Genomic DNA, 22240 nt, shown 5'->3' with positions numbered 1-22240 from the left:
CTGAACGGCTTAAAGACCTGCTGTTGTTGTATCAACCTTCCAGAACCAGAACCAAACATAAGAAAGCAGCATTCAGCTTCTATGCACCACAAATCTGGAACAAACATCCTGAAAACTGCAGTTGGAACACTGAGTTCCTTTAAATCAAGGCTACAAACCCACCTGAGTTGCCTTTGAAACATTATAAATTAAACATTAATCAACATTCTGATGTGTAACGATGGAACTTGACAAAATGTAACGCTTCAAGTGTTGACTGCATGTTCTATGACTTTGTATTTTTATGATCTAAAGCACTTTGAGCTGCTTTGTTGCTGCTGCAAATTCTAATAAACTTGAACATTTGACACAATCTTAATTAATATCCTGGAAAGTGTGTGGGAGTAAAACACAACGCACCAGGAAGCTGGTACAAAACAAGCTAACAAGACAGTTAGCTCAAAGCTTCTCTTCCTGGAAGCTCAAAGCTTCCTGGAAGCTTGTCATCTTCAAAAACACACTGCGGTGGATTTATTACATTATTTATGATTATCAACTCAGAGCTCTGAACTGCAAGGCGTCTCAGCCTGATTTATTAAAGGACTGAAGTTTTTATATTTCAAAAATAAGGAAAAAACACACAGATAGAAGCTAATTGAATTCAGTAATTCAGTAAGTCCGACTCTCTAGAGAGCTGAAATGGAGAAATGATGACGATTTTCAAAAATCTATGATTCATATACAAAATAATACAAAACTAAAACCAAACATGGAGAAGCAGCATTCAGCTTCTAGGCACCGCAGATCTGGAACAAACTTCCAAAAAACTGAAAAACAGCCAAAACACTGAGTTCCTTTAAAGAAGACTAAAACTCACCTGTTTAGAGATTCTTTTTAAACATAATAAACGGAAAATTGATCAACATATTTAATGTGTATCGATGATTTTAATGATGGCACTTGACAAAATCCAAAGTCTGTTACTGGTTGTCACGACTGTTGGAACATCTGATTCTTCAAAGACAAACACTGGAGAGAAATATTGGCTCATTATTGGTAAAAAGTAAAAAAAAAAATGTTCAGGTAATGAAACATCAGGACAGATTATGTCAAACTCAAAGCAAAATTCTTATTTTTATTTTATTCTAACATTTGTTTTCTTTTTTACCTGCTCAATAATAAACTGAAAGCACATTTTAATGAAAGTAACAAAAATAATGTGATTTCTGTTTAAAGTTTTCTGCTACAATCTTTGTTTTCCAAAAATAAATAGTTTAAAAGCTTTTTTTTTTTTAAAAACAAACAAACTGTTCTTACACGATGCAGGACAGCAGAGCATCTGTTCTGCTTCCTGCCGCACTAAAAAGATTTTAACCCAAACAGGAAGAAAGAAAACTCAGTTGTAAAGTCAGACTGGATTCTTTTACAGAACATTTCTTTTTGCTCTGTTGTGAGCTGGAAAGTTTGTAACTCGCACTAATGAGGCTTTTTCTGCCTGGCGACAAGTTCAAAATTTCTTTAAGCTCTGATCTGACTATTCCACAGAGACTGACAAAAAAATAATGGATAAAAAACTGAGCTACACCGTGGCTTTGAAACACAAAGGGGATTTTTATTTATGTCTTTTTATGTCACATTGATATTTAATAGATCAGAAGTAGACCGGTTGTGGAGCAGCTGGATATCTCGAAATAAAATCCAGGCCTGAAAGGATCGTTAGTGAAAAAAATCAATTCATAAAGACGAAGGAAAACTGTAAACAAGTCAGAAAAGCACTTATGTCTGATCTCCTGAATACAAATGCAAGCCACACTTTCCAGATTTATTCATTAGTTTCTGAAAAGAAATTATTCTTCACATTTCTTCCATCAATTTGTGTTTATAGCATAAGAAAACGTGAAAAAGATTTTTTCAGGGTAAATTCTGCTTTTTATTTCTATTGTCTGAAATTGAAACTCCTGTAATGTGTTGTGATTAAAGAGCATTAAAGAGGTTTGTGAGAAAATAAACCAATTTCTACCAGAAAACCACATCAAAACGTTTTATTGAAAAACAAGTGTTTCCATTAAGCAAACTTATTTTTGAAAAGTCATATTGCACATTTATATGGTCAATGGAAACACAACTATTGTTTGCTTATTATGCTTGTTGATATTGACCTGCCAAAATAATCATCTGTAAAGCAACAATGCTTCTCTGTTAGTTAAAAACTCAGTACGTTTTTCAACCTGTGTGCAGGGCTGGGCATTTATTGGGCATTGATTATTTAATTTATTACTATAAATTCAATAATTAATCTGCACTCAATTAACACTAATCCCTGAAGAGTTGCAGAGAAATAGAAACACTCCTGATTGGAGGTAAAAACTAAACACCAGTTTGTTTTGACAAAATCCCAAATGGCATAAAAACAAACCAAAATTAAGTTTACACACATTTAACCTCAATCTGTTTTATATTTAAAGTGAAATACGATCTCATTCAGATATATGATATCAAACAGAAGTCATATCTCACAGATGTTCCAGTGTTTGTACCTCATGCATGTTCACCTGCAGCCCACTTCCTGGGAGAATTTCCTTCTTTTATGATCTGCCAACTGCAGCCTGATGCAAAAAAAAAAAAAAAAAAAAAAAAACCTGCCACATGCCCACGCCTGCTAAAAATATTTGCATCAAATCATTTCATTTAGGGATTCTGGTTCTGTCTGTGCAGCTGCTGAGATGGAGCAGATACTAACACAAATATCTGAGCTAAAAGTGGCCGCAGTTTAATAGTGACATTTATAGACGCTACTACACTGTAAAAACTCAACATCTTATCAAGTATTTTTGGTCTAATTTCTAGTTCAAATGTCTTATTACTCTTGAAATTAGAGAAACCTAACTTTAGCCTTAACCTGTTAGTCAGGGCCAGTAATAAAAAATAAAACACACTGCATCGTTTTTAGATGGACTTGTTAGATATTTACAACTTGATAACAACTACATTTCTAAATCTTTTTTTCAAGACTTTTTGGTTTAGTGCTGATTTTTTAGTTTTTAAAACACTTCGCCGCAAAAACACAAAATCTTACCAAGTATTTTTAGTCCAGTTTCTAGTGCTTTTGAAATAAAACTAAACTAACTAACAAACAACTTTTCAGCATTTATAGTAGCTTGTTTTAAGTCAATAATTCCTTAATATTGATGAAAAAGTTCTAGTTCTATTATTCCACTCAGAGCAATTTTCATGTCATAAGTGAAATAATCTGCCAGTGCACCCAGTCCTCTTTTATATCAATATTAAGAAATTTATTAACTTAACCCAAGTTACTATAAATGCTAAAAAGTTGCTTGTAAGTTAGTTTTGTCTTATTCCAAGTGTATTAAGATGTTTGGACTAGAAACTGGACCAGAATTCTTGGTAAGATTTTGTTTCTTTTCTGCTGTGAATCAGAAACTGTCGTCTTGTGTAAATCAAAATGTGGATAACTACATCAGCAGCGGTTTGCAGCAGCGGTGACAGAAACGTGAGCTGTGAAAACTTGAATTGTGCAGCTGCAGTCAAAGGTTGCCATGGCAGCATCACTACGTTTTCTGAGACACCAAAGATTAACTTGAAATGTTTCTCTCCTACTTGTACAATTTTACTCCCATGAAATCTGCAGGGCTTTGATGAGAAAATGGCTGCTTCTGTTTTCTTCTCGTTTGAACTGGTGCCTTTCAGTGTGGAGCTTATGTTTCTCCATGTTGTTCGGTTTTCCACACAGATCAAATAAATGTCAGGTAATTGGGAAAATGTCCCCTAATTGGATGTGTGAGCATGCTCCTCCTCCTGTGTGTCTCTTTGATGTTCTTACAATGATGCACATGTTCTGGATGTCTCACATTTCTCTGTGAACAAGATACAGCTGAGATGGAAAATGGACAGATGTCCTGAAAGAGTTTTTCTCTTATTTTTGTTTTCTTAATAATAATCTGTTGTTACCGTGTTTCTTATGTTACTATGAAGTCTCTGTCACAGTAAGGTTTAAAAAGTCTTACATGTTAAAATAAAGTCCATGTTGTCAAGTCTATGAAGTATTAATATTTACGAGCAAATTAATTAATTTATGAGTTTCGGTGCTTCTACACACAAACACTGGATCCCAGCGAGTTATCAAATAGCTAATAATGAAATTAATTAAACATAAGGTCATATCTCTCTGCCACTTTGAGCATTTGACATGTAGGGGTGAGTAGTTGAGCAGAAGCTTATTAAATGCTAATGCTAATATCGAGTGATTGCTGCAGCAACTACATGATTAGCATTTATGTAAACTGGGTAGCAATAGTGACTGTGCAGTAAGTGTCCAATACCAATTTATTTCTGAATTGCAAAAGAAATGCAAAGAAGCCTGAATTCATCTGAAGAGCAAAGTGTTTTGAAACAGCTGTGGTGGGCAAAGATAACTGAAGAGTTAGTTGTGCTAACCCTAAAGAACTAATCATAAACATTCCCACTGCTAACATTAAAGCATAACGCCAACAGAGTGTTTAGAGGAAGCTAAAGCTAAAGCGCTAATTTTAGTTGATAGTGAAAGTTTTCAAAACAGCCAAATAAATTAGCAATTATCTAGAAAATACAATTTATTGCAAGCTAAGTGTGCTAAATGTTTTCAACGTTAGCTCACTAGCATAAATGTGCTACATCAGAAGGGCTGGAAAGTGTTATGCAGTTTAAGGAACAAACTTTTCTGCCCACATTTTTGACTCAAATCTACAGAAGCAGATTTTTTAATCAATATTTGTTACATTCAATGGCAAAAATAAATTAAAGTTACAGACATGAGTTTGTGTTGGATAGAAAATGAGAATCAGACTAAATTAACTGGTTATCAAGTCTCTACAAACAACACGTACTGCACTGTACTTATTTTATTAAAATAAGTATGATTACTTTCAGAAGGAAATATCTAAGTAATTGTCATAAAGCTTCACAAACATTTATACAGATAGTGTTTTTATGCAGTAATCTAAGTTGTATTTGCAACACAATCACAACAAAGAGTTGTAGATTGTTTTAAAAACACAATATTTCTATTTTCTTATACTGTTTGTGCAGTTATTGCTTCTTTGGAACCAGTCCAGTCTAAATAAGACAACTCCAAGTTAATATGTTTTAAATATCACAAAAGCAGATGCCAGACAAAATTGGAAGTTATTACCCAATTTCTAACCCATCTCATGAGGGAATAAAAGATAATTTGATAGCCAAGTCGTCACAAACTGACCTGCCAGACACATAGAAAGGCAACATATTGTGTCAGGAGCCACATAGTCAACAAACACAACCATTTCCACTTAATGTAATGTAGATTTGACAAGGCAGTGGCATGAAATTGTGTGATATTGATCCTTTCTAACAGCCAAACACCAGAGTGTCGGACTGAAGCTGGAAGAGATCTGAAAATCCTCATATAAACCAATAAAACGGAGACAAATGATGGAGTTTAAAGATATTAAAATGGTGAAAATACACGACCATGTTGGTACGAGTAGAGGGGATAATTCAGCTAAAATAAAAAATAATTATTGGTCAGAGGAAAGTCAATTTTTGCTCAATTTTAAGATTAATTTCCATGTTCAAAATAAACCAGTAAAATTTTTTATTTTTCCATATTTAAAGGCATAAATTTCAAATATTTTCAGAACTTTTAAAACCAGAAAAAATTCTTAAGTTTGACTAGATTATATGGTGAGACATTTGTAATAAAAAAAGCATGTAGTTAATAACATTAATTAATTAAAACCTTTTCTGTTTTTGTTTTATTTGTTTATTTATGTTATGTACCACACCACATATCTTGTAATATAATGTAAAATAAAACCCTATTAAAGAAAGAGAAATTTAGGAGATGCATCTGGATATTTTCTATTTAATCCTCGGTCAGATCTTTCAACAATGGTCCTAAAACTCAATCTGAAAACTCAATCTGCAACATTTCAAGACTTTTAAAATAAATAAATAAACAATTTAATAACATCTAAACCCAACAGGTTCTCTAAACCTCGGATTGACTCATAAAAAACTAGATCGTCTTAAACTCTTCTTTTGCCTCTTGTTGTTAAATTGTGCACAGATTTCACAAAGTTTTCTGCAGGACAGTGGCATTTCACTTTTCCATCTGCTTTCCTTCCACTCCCTCAGTGGATTAAACTGCATGATGCTTTAAGAAGCTTTTCTTTCAAACTCCAGACCATTTCAGGTGTAAGAAGTTGCCAAGAGCTCCATAAAGTGGAGTCTGATAAAAGCATTTTTAAAAGACAATTATATATAATGCAGCAGCAAAGCAGGAATCCATCATCCTGAAGTAAAAGGTACATTTTTAAGTTGGCTCTAAATTGTACAAAGCAGAACTAGCAGTGAAAATGTGAAAAAACTTTGCAGAGAAAAGAACAACTGTGTTTTGAGAATTCGTTGTCTCGCTTTCTGAAAGTGTTTCTGCCTGTGATGTTTTGTCAACAAAAAAACTCAAATTTTTTGTAATTTGGGGGATTTTGTGAGTCAGACCTACAAAGCAATGCATAATTATAAACTGTGTGAATGTGATTAACTTTTTTTTCAAAGTAATCTATAAAAGAAGGCAGAATGTATATGATATTCTGTTATTTTTAATTGCCACTTAAAAGTACCACTGAATTCAGCTAATTTGATTCAATATAAAGAGAACAAGAGAAAAAATATGTAAACTACATGTAAAAGGATATATGTGGTCAAAACCAAAACCTAACAATATTTGTCATCCTGCAAAGCTTCGGCTGTCTGAAGATTTATAGATGGAAACGCAACAAAAAGCCGTTTTTTACTGACTGAACGATGGAACAAAAAAGCACCAAACCGTAAACCTGCATCCTTCCTCTCCTCTGTCATCCTCCACTCTATTGTCTCCCACATGACATTTAGAACAAAGCACTGAAGCTGGTGGTGACAACACAACAAACTGCCTTAAAGTTTGATGCTGCAGTACGTAACCTTTATAAAAACAAGAAGGTCTTTTAGTTATCTGGTAAAACTGTCACCTTGTCATGACAGAATAACATAAGAAAGATAATCTGTGAAAAGATTGATCTCCTCCACCTCCTCGGAAAAAATGCATAAAAACAACCAATCAGCGCCAAGAGGAGGGCCTTAATGCTGCCAATCATTCCTGTGTATGTGTTGCTAACAATTGCATCCTGTCATGAATGATCAGGCTGTAGTTAGCATGGTCACTGCTTACAGTTTTCCTATATTGGTAAGTTGTTTCTCCACCATTAGCACATTTAGTAGCACATATAGAAATATGATTGACAGCGCTAAGACCCGCCTCCTGGCTCTGATTGGTTGCTTCTTCAGAATAAGAACACTGGAAGGAGGAGGAGATTGGTTTCTTTACAAATGTGTAACAGTTTGCAATTTTTATATTTTACAGTTTGTATCTACTTTTTGTAAAGGTTTTTCATAAAATATGTAAAAACATATTCTTTATCAAAGTGACACACTGCAGCTTTAAACACTATTTACAAGGCAAGTCCCTCAGTTCAGCCTGAAGCGACATCATCCATGGACTATAAACCGGTGGATTTTCATCCCACTCCAGCAGCAGTCTGCTTGTTTCCCTGGCTTACCGTCAGGATGCTCATACGGCAGCCAGTGGTGTTTGGCATTCTGAAACTCAAAGTTGGAGTTGCGATTCTGGCACTGCTGGGCTCGGAAATCTTCAAAGTGCTTGGGGCATTCGTTTGTGTTGCACAGCTGGTACTCGTAGTTGACTCCAGGACAGTCCTGGCCGCCGTTCGAGGCTCTGCGGGAGGGAGATGGAGCAACATCAGAGGGATCGGCGGGAAAACAAATTGTTACTTGAAATCCAAAAGGAGAAAAATGCTCCCCTGAAGCACTTTGGATCGCCTCGGTGTTGATGTTGTTCAAATGTAACTGAGATGACCACCACTGGTGAAAACTCATGCTAAGAGAGAAAAGTCGCCATCTTTCAACTCAGAAGTTCAAAATATGTAATTAGAAATGGGTGCAGATCATCAGAAGCATTTTAAACCAATCAAGAGCAGAGAGACCAGCCGTATGAAATCACTTTTTCTTTCAGTTTCTGCTAGAAACCAGTGAGGAGCAACAGTCATGTCAAGTAAAATCATAAGAGATGATCAGTTTGTCCACTTGATTGTTAAATAAATTTATTTCTGTATAATTTCAATTTTTTTGTGGTAAATTTGCTGAATTTGCTCGTTACCTGTTCAAATATAAGAAAGACGTCTGGGGTGAGGCAGGGCAGTACTGCGCCTCACCTCTGGGGGCGCTGTGTCACTTAGAGTGCATGAAACAGGAAGTTGGTGCATAGCTGTTGCTGTCTCCATTTAAAACGCCAATAAACGTTTGACTGCAAACTTCCTTCACATCTCAGCAGCTGCGTTTCCAATACGACTTCGTCAATATTCTGCTGATAAGAAAAACGATTGAAATCACACCTGAATAAGTTTGTTCACGCATAAAAACATGGAGCGACAAACTGCTTCCTGTCATCTTCTTCAATTCTTCAATTATGGAGTTTAATGCTCTATGAAAAAGTCTGTTTACTGAAACAAAGCCAAAGATGGAGGAAACTCCTCTACAGCTCAGTGAGACGAATATTAACCTGATTATCTTCTGACAACCAAAACAAAAACGTCTTCTTCTTCTTCTTCTTCTCTTGTAATTATTTTACAAGCTCAAAAGCAGAAATCTCATCTGACATCATGGCTGAAATTAATTCTTCCTTTCAGGTTTAAAGTGCAGAAATGGAACATTTGTGATTCTTTAATAACAAAATGCCAACATTAGTCACACAGGAATTAATCTTCGCTGAACTTATTATGCAAATCTTTGCATAAAGACTCTATTTACCACGACTGTCTCATCAGCTTTGGTTTCACTGCAGAGGAAGAACGAGTCCGGAAAGAATTCAGCTTTAATTAAGAACTGTACAAAGTTCATTCATTTCATTTTTTTAAACTCTGGTGTTGCTTACTTCAACTTTTTAATTTAACCTTTTTAAATAGTGGTAAAAGTTTAACATGTAAGGATCAAAATAAATCACTAATCCTAATGTATTTTTTACAGAAGCACATCTCTAAACTGGTCAGTTTTTGCAGTTGAAGATTTTCACACCGACTGAAAACATAAACAAAGAAGCAGAACGTCTTTAAGGACTGAATACTTATACAAAATTAGCTCTGGTTTTTCAGTCCTACCAAGTAATCTTGTCTGAGGTCCGACGCTGCGTGCATCCCGATACTTACGCCGGGTTGTTGCACTGGCGGGTCCGGAATCGAACGCCGGTTCCACAGGATCGAGAGCAGGAGCCGTATTTACTCCAGGAGCTCCAGGCGCCGTCCTGCTTCAGCTGGTTTGGGTTCTTCCACATGCAGTGACCTTTGTAGCACCACTAAACACGACGACAGAGAGGCGGCAGAACACAAAAGGCAAACTACAATGATATCACACATTTATATCCGTGGAAGGAAATGAAAAAACAAACAACTCTTCACAATGTTGGACAACAACTCTGACATTTCAGAGTCAGAGAGTCTAAAACACTTGGCAATATCAGACAAGCAAATCTTTAAAGCAAGAGAGTAATTTCAAACTGTCATTAGTAAAACATTGATTTTACACTGCAAAACATCAAATAAGAATGTGTCTAGTTTTTAGTTAATTATTGTGTCTAGTTTTAATGAAAAATACCATAATACTCAAAATATGACAAATCTAACTTACAAGTAACTTTTTATCAAGAGGGAAGTGTTTTAAGTCAATAATTCCTTAATGCTAATTTTAAAAAGTATCATTTCCAACTGGCATTTTTTTTCCACACATAAGACATTTTTGTCGCATTATAAGTGAAAAAATTATCTGCCAGTAGAACTAGTGCTTTTTATTTATATTAAGGAGTTATTGACTAAAAACAAGCTCCTGTTTCTTATTGAAAAGTTTGTTGTAAGTTAGTTTTGTTTAATTTTAAGTGTACCGGATATTTTCACTAGAAAAAAACACAAAATACTTGGTGAGATTTGGTGTTTTTGCACAAAAGTTTCATAATTGTTTCCATTCTTTGGTGCCGTAACACTTCCATCTCACTCACAATGCAACACAAAATTGTGCCGCTAAGCACCATGGGATATAATTTCGTCTTTCAGTGCTCTTTCAGTGTGTGTGTGTTATTTCTACTTTATGTTTCTACGTTGCTCTGTAATGACTTGGCGACCTGTTGCGTTGCATCCTGCCTCCGTTCTCTATTCCCTCTTATGGATTATGAGCTGCAGAAAATGGATCAGTTCTGAATTTTAGGTTTTCTCCACAGTGATGAACTAAAGTCAGTTTTGGCTCAACAGTTTTTAAATCCTGTTCAGTTGCACACGTGTCATTTTTAGCATTTTTGCAGTATTGTTTAATATGTTGTAAATTTGTCTCTTATTTTCCCTTTTTTTTAATGTCTATAATCTTTTTGTGGGAATTTGAACTCGCCTGTTGCTTTGCAGCTGGTGTAACTGAATTTCCTCACTGAAAAACAACACAAGTAATTTTGATTTCCTCTGAATCCCTGGGTACTATGCTGCTGCACCCAGACATAATTTCTTCTAACTATTCCCTTTGTTATTAATAATTAAATAGTACATTTTATAAAAACATGTTTTCGAAGGATCCATTTCAACTAACTCGAGACAACAGAGCCTGATTTCAGCAACCTGGCTCCTACAGTGCAGACATTGTTTTCCATGTTTGCCTCTCTGCTCAGCACAAACCCAGACTCAGGATTCGCTTCCTGCTGGATGAGAGCTGCAGCTCACCTACACGCTTGTGGATAAGAGGGGAAACTAAACTTGCAAGCTGAATTAGAAATATTTGTGCAAAACCTCCCGTTGAAAGCTGACTCAGCGGATCTTACTTTTCCTGGGGCGCACTCGGTCCCGTCCAGAGGCGGGCCCTTTTTGGTTTTGCAGAAGTAAGGGTTGTCAGGGTGACTGCACCAAAGCTGTTTGCACGGGTCAAACGTCCGAAACTAAAACAGAGAGAAAGAAAAAAACAAAAGGTCATGTCGTAAAGTTCACTGTTTGACTTTACAGGAGATTTCTTTAGTAACTATCAGCAATAAAAACCCAATTTTTTAAATTCAAACAAATGCATCTTCTTTTAAAAACTGCATTTTCTTTAAAAAAACGCTGCAAAAACACAAAATCGTACTTAATTTTATCTAGTTTCTAGTGAAAGTGACAAAGCTCATTTACAAGTAACTTTAGAAATAGTAGCTGGTTTTATGTCAATGTTTCCTTAATATTCATGAAAAAGTACTTAATTCATTGGAAGAAGTTTTTTGCGTGTGTTTTACTTTTTAATTACTGACCCTGATGAACAGCAACAGATTAAAGCTCTAATTAAAGCCACTAATTTATGCCAATCGTCAGCAGGACTTTCAGGTGAACTTCTCAACAATACTGGAGGATGAAGAAGTTTCTCTCTGCTAGGATCTTAATCTTGAGATTTTCTGCAGATATAGATGCCATATCCTCTTTCAGGGATCAGAGCAGATTATCAGATTAATCAAAGAGGATTCGTTAAGGGACACTGAGTAACTCTTTGGTAAGAGACTTTATGAACAAAACCTGAGCCGTGTTTGCAGTTGGGAGTAAACTTTATTATTCGGAGGCGGTTGGGATCTGCAGGTATTTGGGATTTTTCACCTTAATGACAGACTGGACTGGTCGTTATTTTTAACCGAAACACAGATTTCCACAGCACATCTTCATGTTAAGTTTGTCAAAGTCAAGCTAGCTTAACAGTCCTACTTCCCTCACCTTCGCCATTCTTTTCTTAATTAAAACTTTTTCCTGACCTCGTTATCTAGTTGTCAGTGTTGACAATTAGTAGCAAAGCACTGCTACCTTGTTCTTTTATATATCATATGTACAAGATTTAGCACTGAAACTAATTACCTGGCAGCTAAAACCAGACATCTTAATGAAATTCACCTTCTTCTAAAAGAGAGAGAACCTAATGAAGTTGGTAAAAAAGTTTGTTTTCTGTCCTTTCTTTAGCCAAATTACTGACTTCAGATGTAGTTCTGTCTCATATTTTTCTCATCTGTCACATGAATCGTGTGGTGATGGACTCATCCTATCATCCTCTTTAAATCTGAACCAGTTCAGTGAATATTTCTCCTGGGATCACCTTTTGAAAGCAGCAGAGTTAACCGCTGTATTCCTGGAGAAAAGAGAAAGGCGACACCAAGAATCAATCACTTTCAAACCATTTCCTCTACATCTCAGATCGAATAATCAAAGTTTGTTGTTAATAAGCATTCAGAGGGCAGTGATTAAAACCTCCTTCCTTTATTCATTTCATTTCTGAGAATCAATTCCTCACGCAGCAGGGATTAATGAGACCGTATTCCTGCCTCCTCCTTTCTGTCAGTCTTGGTCAATTGTTGCAGTGAATGCTCTTTTATCTGCAGAACTGCACACAACTATCACCCAGAGAGGAAAAGTACGATGGTGAATTAGTCCTGAATAGATCAGAGAAAATATCATTGCAGGGGATAAAATTTCTGCCAAAAAAACTCAGAAATTTCTAAATTAATTTCACATATTTACAAAGAAAAACATGGATTTTATCTAAATTTGCAAGCAAAAGTAAATTTTCCTTGATGAAAAGCTTAAGTTTGCAATATTACAACTAAGCTTTTCTCTGCGTCTTTGAATACTGAAGTGTTGAAGTTGGGAAATGTCCATATGGATATTTTCCAAAGTGTAAGTGACATTTCTGTAAGTATTAGAGCGACTTCCTGGGTTCAGACTCACCATGAACACCATCCTGAATAAACGGCATGGAGTCTGTCTGCACTGGAAAATGTTCCTACACAAGACAACAACCCAGGTCCAACACCTGCATTTTGGCACATATACATTTTCCATTTGTCTTTTTTTTTTCCTCTTACACATATCTGACTTTATAATCTTGCAGAATATCCTAGTTTTAAGATTATAAGTACTTAAATTGATGCCCATTTGACAGAGAATATCTATGTTTTTTATTCTTTCAAGTATATAAAATATTCTTTGTTTTTTGGTGCAAATGTATTCCTTCATGACAACATTTTTCAGATTAATTTCAGATATTCAAAAGAAAAAATGTGGGTATTCTCTAAAGTGAAAAAGTTGTAAATTTGCAAGAAAAACCTGATAATTTTCTATGGCTAAAAGGAGGAATTTACTAAATTACAACTAAGAAAAGTGCAGGAAAAAAGTGCCAGAAGTTCTCCAAAATTGAAGCACTAAATTTCTGAGATGTGAATTTGGATATTTTAAAAGAATAGCTGGTAGATCAAGACTTTACTTTATTTTTTTTTAGTTTTAAAGATAAGTCATTCTGAAGCAGGAAAGGATCCCAGATCCAACATCCACGTTGGAAGATATTTACAGTCTCAGACAATATTCTAGTTTTAATTTCATAAACTGACCGAATATCTACATTTTTTCTTTTTAAATATGTGAAATTAACCTAGAAGTCGCTGAGTTTTTTGGCAGAAATGTAACGTGGCGATATTTTATGCTTTGATTTTGAAAACTCTTGTACTCCGTCGTAGGGAAAAGCGCTTTAAAATGTGAACAAGAAGAAGTTAACTGAGTAAAATCAAAATGGAGAAGACGGACTGTCAACCAGATAGACTGAGATTTAATGACATCCATTTGGAGACGACTGTGAGGAAAACTGGACAGGACGTTCAACTGTGACATCCTGTGAGACGCCGGCGGCCCTGATTGGCTGCCAGCAGAACGGCTCGCCGCCGGAGGACGGGATGAATCATCAGCATTCACAAAAACACAAATGCAAAATCAAGACCACGAATGCAGGAGCAGAGAAGAGAGCGATGAAGCAGGTCGAACAGACCGGGCCTCTGAATCAGAGCGTCCAACACAGAGCTGACATGGCAGCTTAAATAACGTATGTTCACTGATTCCGGTTAAATTCTGTTTACTGGCAACGTCTCAGGCAGAAAATCCAACATTTTCCACATGTTGAGAAATAAAATACACTTGTGTGACGGCCCTGCTGTGCGGTCCGGTATGAATGTGTGCTATGCTGTCAATTAACCTATCAATTAAGGTCCTCTAAGTGGGAGGTGCTTCCATCATCCGGCCACCTGGGTGGTATTTAAGGAGCGCCGTTCCATTCACGACAGGCTCTCGTCCTCCGCAAGTTCGCCCACTGCGCTCGTCCTCTGGTAGCGCGTCCCCAGAAGCAAGCCCGCCGCAGACAGCCATCCAGTCCAGATCGGGTTGGGGTCCGGACTTCCTGGTGTGAAGGGACCGGGCATGGTCGCCCCATCCAAGCTGCCATTTGATTCCGATGCCTAGACATTTTTTGACTTTTTAAAATAAATGCCTTTTATAGGCTTAAAACACTGCCTGTTTTCCGTGTCCCCCCAGTTTTTTGTTGCGATCAGTCGAGCCGGGTCGTAACACTTGTCTTATTTACTAACTTAATTTAAAGACAGTGAGTCGCTTTGTGATATAGTTTGAGTTTGTACCTCTTAAAGTAATGTAGAAATTGTTCTGTTTAAGTCAAATTCTTGATTTCTGACATTTGAAATTCAACATATATTCTCAGTGTTACAAGCTGCACTTTTGATACAGTAAAAAAATCTCTTTGGATTTTTTCTCCTTATGAGGAAAATTACAACATGTTTATTTTTAGAATCTTATGAGAGGAGAGTAAATATGTACACTTATTTACCATTTTTACTGTTTTCATTCAAAAATAGACAAATCACAACAAAACTCAATTAACATGGGACAAATGATCCCAAAAGATCCAGTTTTACTTTTATTTTTGTAATTCATTAAGCATGCAGTGCATTTTAATGAATAAATAAATACGTTTCAGTTTGCCTAAGGCTGTTTTCCATCTGTTGTTACTCTGAAAAAAACTCACCTTCAAATATAACAGATGGTGTGATCACAGGATAATAAATGTTAGACTCCATCAACATTTAAAACCAAACATCTGCTGGAAAAACTACACTAAGACAAAACTTTGAGCTTTTGTTCAAATAAATCACAGGAACTTTTCCAATAAATAAGCAAATAAAAAGGTGTAGACAAGCCTGGCTCGTATTTAACTGACTGCAGATGTGATTTAAATAAACAATAACGGACAAATTGATTATTGACCAGCAGAATAGAGTCCTGGTCCAAAAAATACAGGCTGATCCCAAAAAATGTTTTTTCTGAGAGGAGCAAAGGTTTGATGACGCTACGCTGTTCTCAAATTAAAAAATCTGCTAAAATTATGAGGCAATCCAGAACTTTATGCCTGAGATAAATTCTCGGATGTTTCCCAGACTGTGAAGAGAAATCGACGTCAAAATCAATTTTAGTAAATATATTGTGGGCTTGAGATGCTGGAGAAAACAGAGAGAAAAGACAGAAAACGAGAACCTAGAAAGCAACTCAGATTTCCATCACCTGCATTATTTCACAGGTTATTACACTTTCAATTTGTTCAACATTTTATTGCCAATCAAAGGAAGATTACATAAATAGGAGTTAGTTCAACGTCTTTCATCTTTTATTTTATTTTCTGGTGAATACTTAACTTCACTAGAGAGCTTTAAATTTCCTGTAAACTGAGTATCAGCATCATATGAAGTATTCATCGCAGATTTTAAAAACTCTGCCACCCAAAAATTAAACAGTCTGGTGTTGAAAAAATAAGAATATGCAAGAATTTGGATATAAAAAAAAAAAAAATCCAGATTCTTTTCCTATTTCATCTCCCAGATACAAACTCATTTATACTTTGGAAAACATTCAGATATTCATTTCCTAAACTTAATATTTCAATCTTAGAGGACTTCTACGTCTTTTATGCTGAAAATAACTTCAGAATCTAAAAAACTTCTGAGTTTTTGGTCTCACAACGACTCTTACGATTTTAAATATGGAGAATTTCAATTTTTTTCTGGCAAATGTAAAACTTTTCAACAAAATTTTGTTTGTAAACATGTGAAATTAGTCTAAAAATTTCAGGCATTTTTGGCAGAACTTCATTTGGCCCAAATACTCCATCACTTTATTACTGCCCCTACAAGAACCTTTTCCTTGTTTATGTGTGTTTTATGGTTTCCACTTGGCTAAATAACATTGGCACAAACAGTAAATGAAACTCCAATTAAAAATTATTACAACGAAGAGACAAAGCAATGACATTTTAAAAGTGTCGGAATAATTGCCTGAATAATAAAGCTGTTTTTCCGTCTGTTGGTTCTTCATTAAGGGTTTCTGACTCTCCTTCCAGTTGGCAGGAGCTCAAAATCACCATGAAGGTTTGGATGAGACGCACAAAAAGATCCAGTCAACTGCAGGAGCGGACCGACTGAAGGCACGCATTCAATCTGACATGATTCAAAAGCCATGTCAGCCTAAATCTGACCTCAAACGGTTAGTCATCAAATCACAGCCTCAGTCATTCACTCTCCAGGTTTCTGTCCAGACCCTGAACAAATGCATTCCTCCAAAATAACTCGGAGAGAGAAAACGTCCCGAGGTCTAACAGCTGAAAATCACCACTGGTCACGATTTCAACCTGCGAGGAAATCTGAACCACTGAGAGAAGCTTCAAATTTCACAAAACAAAACCAAGATTCAGGCCGGGACACAAAAGACTATGTAATAAAAGTTAACAGAATCAGAAGTGCAGCATAAAGTTAATTTATTTCATAGCAGAAGGAAAAAGATTTTCATGGTAAGAAACTGAAATCACTTCCCAGCTTTTGAAACGTCTAAAATGAGAAAACTTTATGAACTCCCAGTATTGCAAAAAACTAAAAAAGTTACTAAAATCGAGGAAAATATGTCATTAGTGTTACATCAGCGCCCTAACGAGCGTCGCTGCTGTAAACGTCATGATGACAGCAAACAGTGACAGGTTGAGTGGCGCGCTGTCGCTGGCGAATGGCGGCCTGCCAGGCGGAGACATGGAGAAATAAACAGCTGACCACATCAGCTGCATGTCAACACGTCCAGTTTTGCTGCTCATATCTAAATGTCAGAGTCTCTGAAGGCTGTCATCGGAAATCTTCTGCAGGTGTTTCTGGAACTCCAGACCGTCTCTGCTGTAATTTTTAAGGCATAAAAAAAAACTCTGAAGAGGAAAATATTTCATTTCTTTCAAAACAGAGACTGAATCCTCAGCGGAGTCCATCTTTCCTCCTTTCGAAGAACTGCCACTCAGAGTTGCAGTACTATTAGACCAGTCTTGGTCATTGAGGACTCTGGATTTAATTCAACACCTCAACTGTAGAAATATCACTAAATTACTAGAATATTGTCCAATGTACCTTCTAATATCCTTTCTTTCATTAGATGCAAAACGTATCGATTCAAATCTAAGCAATAATGTGACTCATTGCTGATTATGTGTTTTTGTTAGCGCTGGGGTTTATCTGGGAGCGGAACAAGATGTCTGCCTAATCGTCAGTAATAAATCATAAAAACTAAATCTGAGAAACGACATCCAGAAGAAACCAGACAGCAACGTGTGAGTCGCTTTCAGAGACGGCTGACAATCCGCCCAACTTTTCCCGTCTGCAAGAACAACTCAGAACCGACCAATCGTATTTTTCTCTTTTCTCGACTGACAGACTGACAACAGCTCCACTAACGTATCGGGATTTAACACCAACAAACACACAAACATTTAACGCAGAAAGAACAAAGCACTCAGTCTGCTGCAGTTTTATGTTTTCAGGTTTGATGTTTATCTTTGTGATTATTAATTAGTGACTGTCTGAACACAACGGTGGCCGATTAATTAAAAACCTGCTCTACTACCATTTTCTTGTGTCATGTAGAATGAATCTCTGGTCTTGATTTGGTCTTGGTTTATATACTGGCACATAGCTCATACTTTTGGGATGGTGAATATATTCTGTGGGTAGATGGACAGCTTCAGGGATCGACTCACCGAGGTGCAGATCTTGTATCCCACTCCGAAGTCGAATCGGCATTGCTCATCCATGGAGTAGTTGATGCCGGGGAGTTCAGGAAGCTGAGGCCAGTCGTGTTTGAAAGGGTCATCCAGCAAACAATCATAGGTGCTGTGAGGGAATGAAACAATAAGGAAAATGAGTTCTAGGTTGGGTGTTCTGCTCTTAAATGCAACCAAACCTCATGTGAAAACAATAACAGCAGCTGTGGCATCATAAATGTTGTAAAATTAATACACATAAAACTGTTGCAAAGCAACTTATGTTGGCAGCTTTCAGGCAGCAAAACTTCCTGTTTTCCCAAAAATACATGATGCATGATTTATCACCAGCTCCAAAACTGGTGGCAAAGAATTTCATGTTTTTGTCTGTTTTGTGTGAAAATGAGTGCAGACTGGTCAGGATTAGACTGTGATTGCCTATTGTCACTGTTATCTGCTGTTATGTTTTTAAGAGCAGAGACCAGAAACATCTAAACCTCCACAGCCAGAGTTTATTTTTATTCATGAGCAGATGTCAGGATTCTGGTTCCTATTTTAAATGATGAACGACGATAAAAGATAAACAGAAACTGTTCAGGTTTGGATACAAGCTGACATTTAAAAAGATAACACAACATTTACATTCAGTTTTTGTTCCTGTGCATTTGTCTACGGTGGCCCTGAGGTGCAAACCACTTCAGCAAACTGAAAGCACAATTACAAATTACAAAAACACTACAACATTAACGAAAACACTACAACATTAACGAAAGCACTACAACATTAACGAAAGCATTACACCATTAACGAAAGCACTACTCCATTAACGAAAGCATTACACCATTAACGAAAGCATTACAACATTAACGAAAGCATTACACCATTAACGAAAGCATTACAACATTAACGAAAGGATTACACCATTAACGAAAGCATTACACCATTAACGAAAGCACTACAACATTAACGAAAGCATTACAACATTAACGAAAACATTACACCATTAACGAAAGCATTACACCATTAACGAAAGCACTACATCATTAACGAAAGCACTACAACATTAACGAAAGCACTACACCATTAACGAAAGCATTACACCATTAACGAAAGCACTACAACATTAACGAAAGCACTACAACATTAACGAAAGCATTACACCATTAACGAAAGCACTACAACGTTAACGAAAGCATTACAACATTAACGAAAGCATTACACCATTAACGAAAGCATTACACCATTAACGAAAGCACTACAACATTAACGAAAGCATTACAACATTAACGAAAACATTACACCATTAACGAAAGCACTACAACATTAACGAAAACATTACACCATTAACGAAAGCATTACACCATTAACGAAAGCATTACACCATTAACGGAAGCACTACAACATTAACGAAAGCACTACAACATTAACGAAAGCACTACAACTTTAACGAAAGCATTACACCATTAACGAAAGCACTACACCATTAACGAAAGCATTACACCATTAACGAAAGCACTACAACATTAACGAAAGCACTACAACATTAACGAAAGCACTACAACATTAACGAAAGCATTACACCATTAACGAAAGCACTACTCCATTAACGAAAGCATTACACCATTAACGAAAGCATTACAACATTAACGAAAGCATTACACCATTAACGAAAGCATTACAACATTAACGAAAGGATTACACCACTAACGAAAGCATTACACCATTAACGAAAGCACTACAACATTAACGAAAGCATTACAACATTAACGAAAACATTACACCATTAACGAAAGCATTACACCATTAACGAAAGCACTACATCATTAACGAAAGCACTACAACATTAACGAAAGCACTACACCATTAACGAAAGCATTACACCATTAACGAAAGCACTACAACATTAACGAAAGCACTACAACATTAACGAAAGCATTACACCATTAACGAAAGCACTACAACGTTAACGAAAGCATTACAACATTAACGAAAGCATTACACCATTAACGAAAGCATTACACCATTAACGAAAGCACTACAACATTAACGAAAGCATTACAACATTAACGAAAACATTACACCATTAACGAAAGCACTACAACATTAACGAAAACATTACACCATTAACGAAAGCATTACACCATTAACGAAAGCATTACACCATTAACGGAAGCACTACAACATTAACGAAAGCACTACAACATTAACGAAAGCACTACAACTTTAACGAAAGCATTACACCATTAACGAAAGCACTACACCATTAACGAAAGCATTACACCATTAACGAAAGCACTACAACATTAACGAAAGCACTACAACATTAACGAAAGCACTACAACATTAACGAAAGCACTACAACTTTAACGAAAGCATTACACCATTAACGAAAGCACTACAACATTAACGAAAGCACTACAACATTAACGAAAGCATTACACCATTAATGAAAGCATTACACCATTAACGAAAGCACTACAACATTAACTGTAAAATGTAGTGTTTTCGTTAATGGTGTAGTGCTTTTGTAACTTGTAATTGTGCTTTCAATTTGCTGATGTGGTTTGCACCTCAGGGCCACCATATTTGTCCCACTATCTATTTATTTATGGTGGAACGTAACTGAAATAGATGAATTTTGGATGTAATTTTGTTTTAGCTGATTTCAATCTATAAACTTTAAATCATTTGGAGACTTTATCAGTTATAATACAGAAAACTCACAATTTAAGAAATCTTTGCTACTGTTTTAGTCAAAAAAGTCTCTATGTTGTTGTTATGTTGTTTTATTCAGTAAGTGAGTGAAAACGCTTTATTCCCTTTCCTTTGTTTCTGGGCGTTGCAAAAGAATATTAAATATTCATTAATCTGAGAGAGCCAAAGGAGAGGTGTGTATGGTAGGAGATGCTCTGGTAATGTTTCCTTCTCTTCATCTATTTATAAAACAGAGCAGATAGAAGAACTCACTGGATGTATCTCTTCAGCTCCTGTCCGCTGCACATGGACCAGTGGTACCGATGGAAGGCCGCCTGCACCAGCGGCGCCATGACGCTGCCCATCGCCGTCTCGTCCCTTCGATGTCCTCACAGGCAGCATGCCAGAGCATGCACGTGCAGCATTAGGTACATGGGATGAGCCAAGTAAACAGGAATCCAAAGTGATGGTTACAATCAACTGATTTGATTCAGGAGAGATGGAGACGTTTCAGGAAATTTGAAATTTGTGACAAAGTGTAAAATCCTGTTGATCTTTATACTGTGTAAAAATGATTCTTGATTTAATTTCATTTTTTGTTTTAAAGTAAACTGATTAAAGATGTTTATTTGTTTAATATTCATACATTTTGGTTCAAAAGTAAAGAAACATTTTAGAGTTGTTTCATTTAATTGTTTTGGTTGCAAAAGTAAAGACAAGTTTATTTGTTTAGCACATTTCAGCAACGAGGCAGTTCAAAATGCTTTACACCGTAAAAACATGATGCAGTGACCAATTATGAAACATTCCAGTTATGAATCAAAAGCAGGTGGGTTTTTATCAGAGATCCAAAGGAACCTGAAGATTCAGGTCTGATTTTATCACGACCCCCAGATTTCAGCCTGATCTCTGGTTTCTAACAACATATTTAACTCCTATGAATCATTCAAACAGTTTTCATAAGATGAATTTAGTTGCTAATAAGACGCATTAATTGGCCAGAAATCAAAACTAAAATTGACCCATTTTCTCTTGATTAGCTCTGATGTCAAAAACTGATTCTTCAGAATTTAATCTTCTGTTTTTTTATGTTTTCAAAGTCAACAAACTGCAAATCCAAGAGCTCAGTTTAGTGAAAGATATTTTAATATCCTCCTTTTATTTGGATTCAAAACTACCATCAAGAAACATGCAGCACATGTTGCTGCATGTTTGTTACAGCTGAATTATAAAGTTTCTATAAATGAGTTTTATGTGGTGAAACCAGTTAAAAGAAAAAAATCTGCTGAATTTCTGACTTAGTTTGGTCAGCTGTCAAAAAGAAACAGAAATCAGTGTCAGTGAGTAAAACCTGCTGGGTGAATTTTTACCTGCTGACCAGATTTGTCATCAATTAAACCAAAAAAAGTGAATAAACTGCATTCAGTTTATAACATTTTGCCATCAAGGATGTTTTTTTTTCCCCCCCAAAAGCCGACATGAAGAAGCTGAACCACATCTTATTTTGTCTGACCAAGAATTAAAGTGAAGTAAGGTCGACATATTAGAT

The 22240-nt window shown here is 36.1% G+C and overlaps 1 protein-coding gene across 1 annotated transcript in view; it reads right to left on the bottom strand.

The window, feature by feature from the left end:
- The window catches only part of LOC122828650 (A disintegrin and metalloproteinase with thrombospondin motifs 3-like), a 56247-nt gene that overhangs the window by 33805 nt on the left and 202 nt on the right, over positions 1–22240 (bottom strand). Inside the window, exons 2-6 of the mRNA XM_044112404.1 lie at positions 20965–21079; positions 17995–18127; positions 10919–11032; positions 9273–9418; positions 7611–7786 (exon numbers count right to left, since the gene is read on the bottom strand). Of these exons, the coding sequence (XP_043968339.1) occupies positions 7611–7786; positions 9273–9418; positions 10919–11032; positions 17995–18127; positions 20965–21079 (684 nt within the window). The remainder of the gene's footprint in view (positions 1–7610; positions 7787–9272; positions 9419–10918; positions 11033–17994; positions 18128–20964; positions 21080–22240) is intronic.

This window comes from Gambusia affinis, linkage group LG03 (assembly GCF_019740435.1).
Source record: "Gambusia affinis linkage group LG03, SWU_Gaff_1.0, whole genome shotgun sequence".
In the NCBI taxonomy this organism is placed as follows: Eukaryota; Metazoa; Chordata; class Actinopteri; order Cyprinodontiformes; family Poeciliidae; genus Gambusia; species Gambusia affinis.
This window is presented reverse-complemented; position numbering and strand designations above follow the sequence as displayed.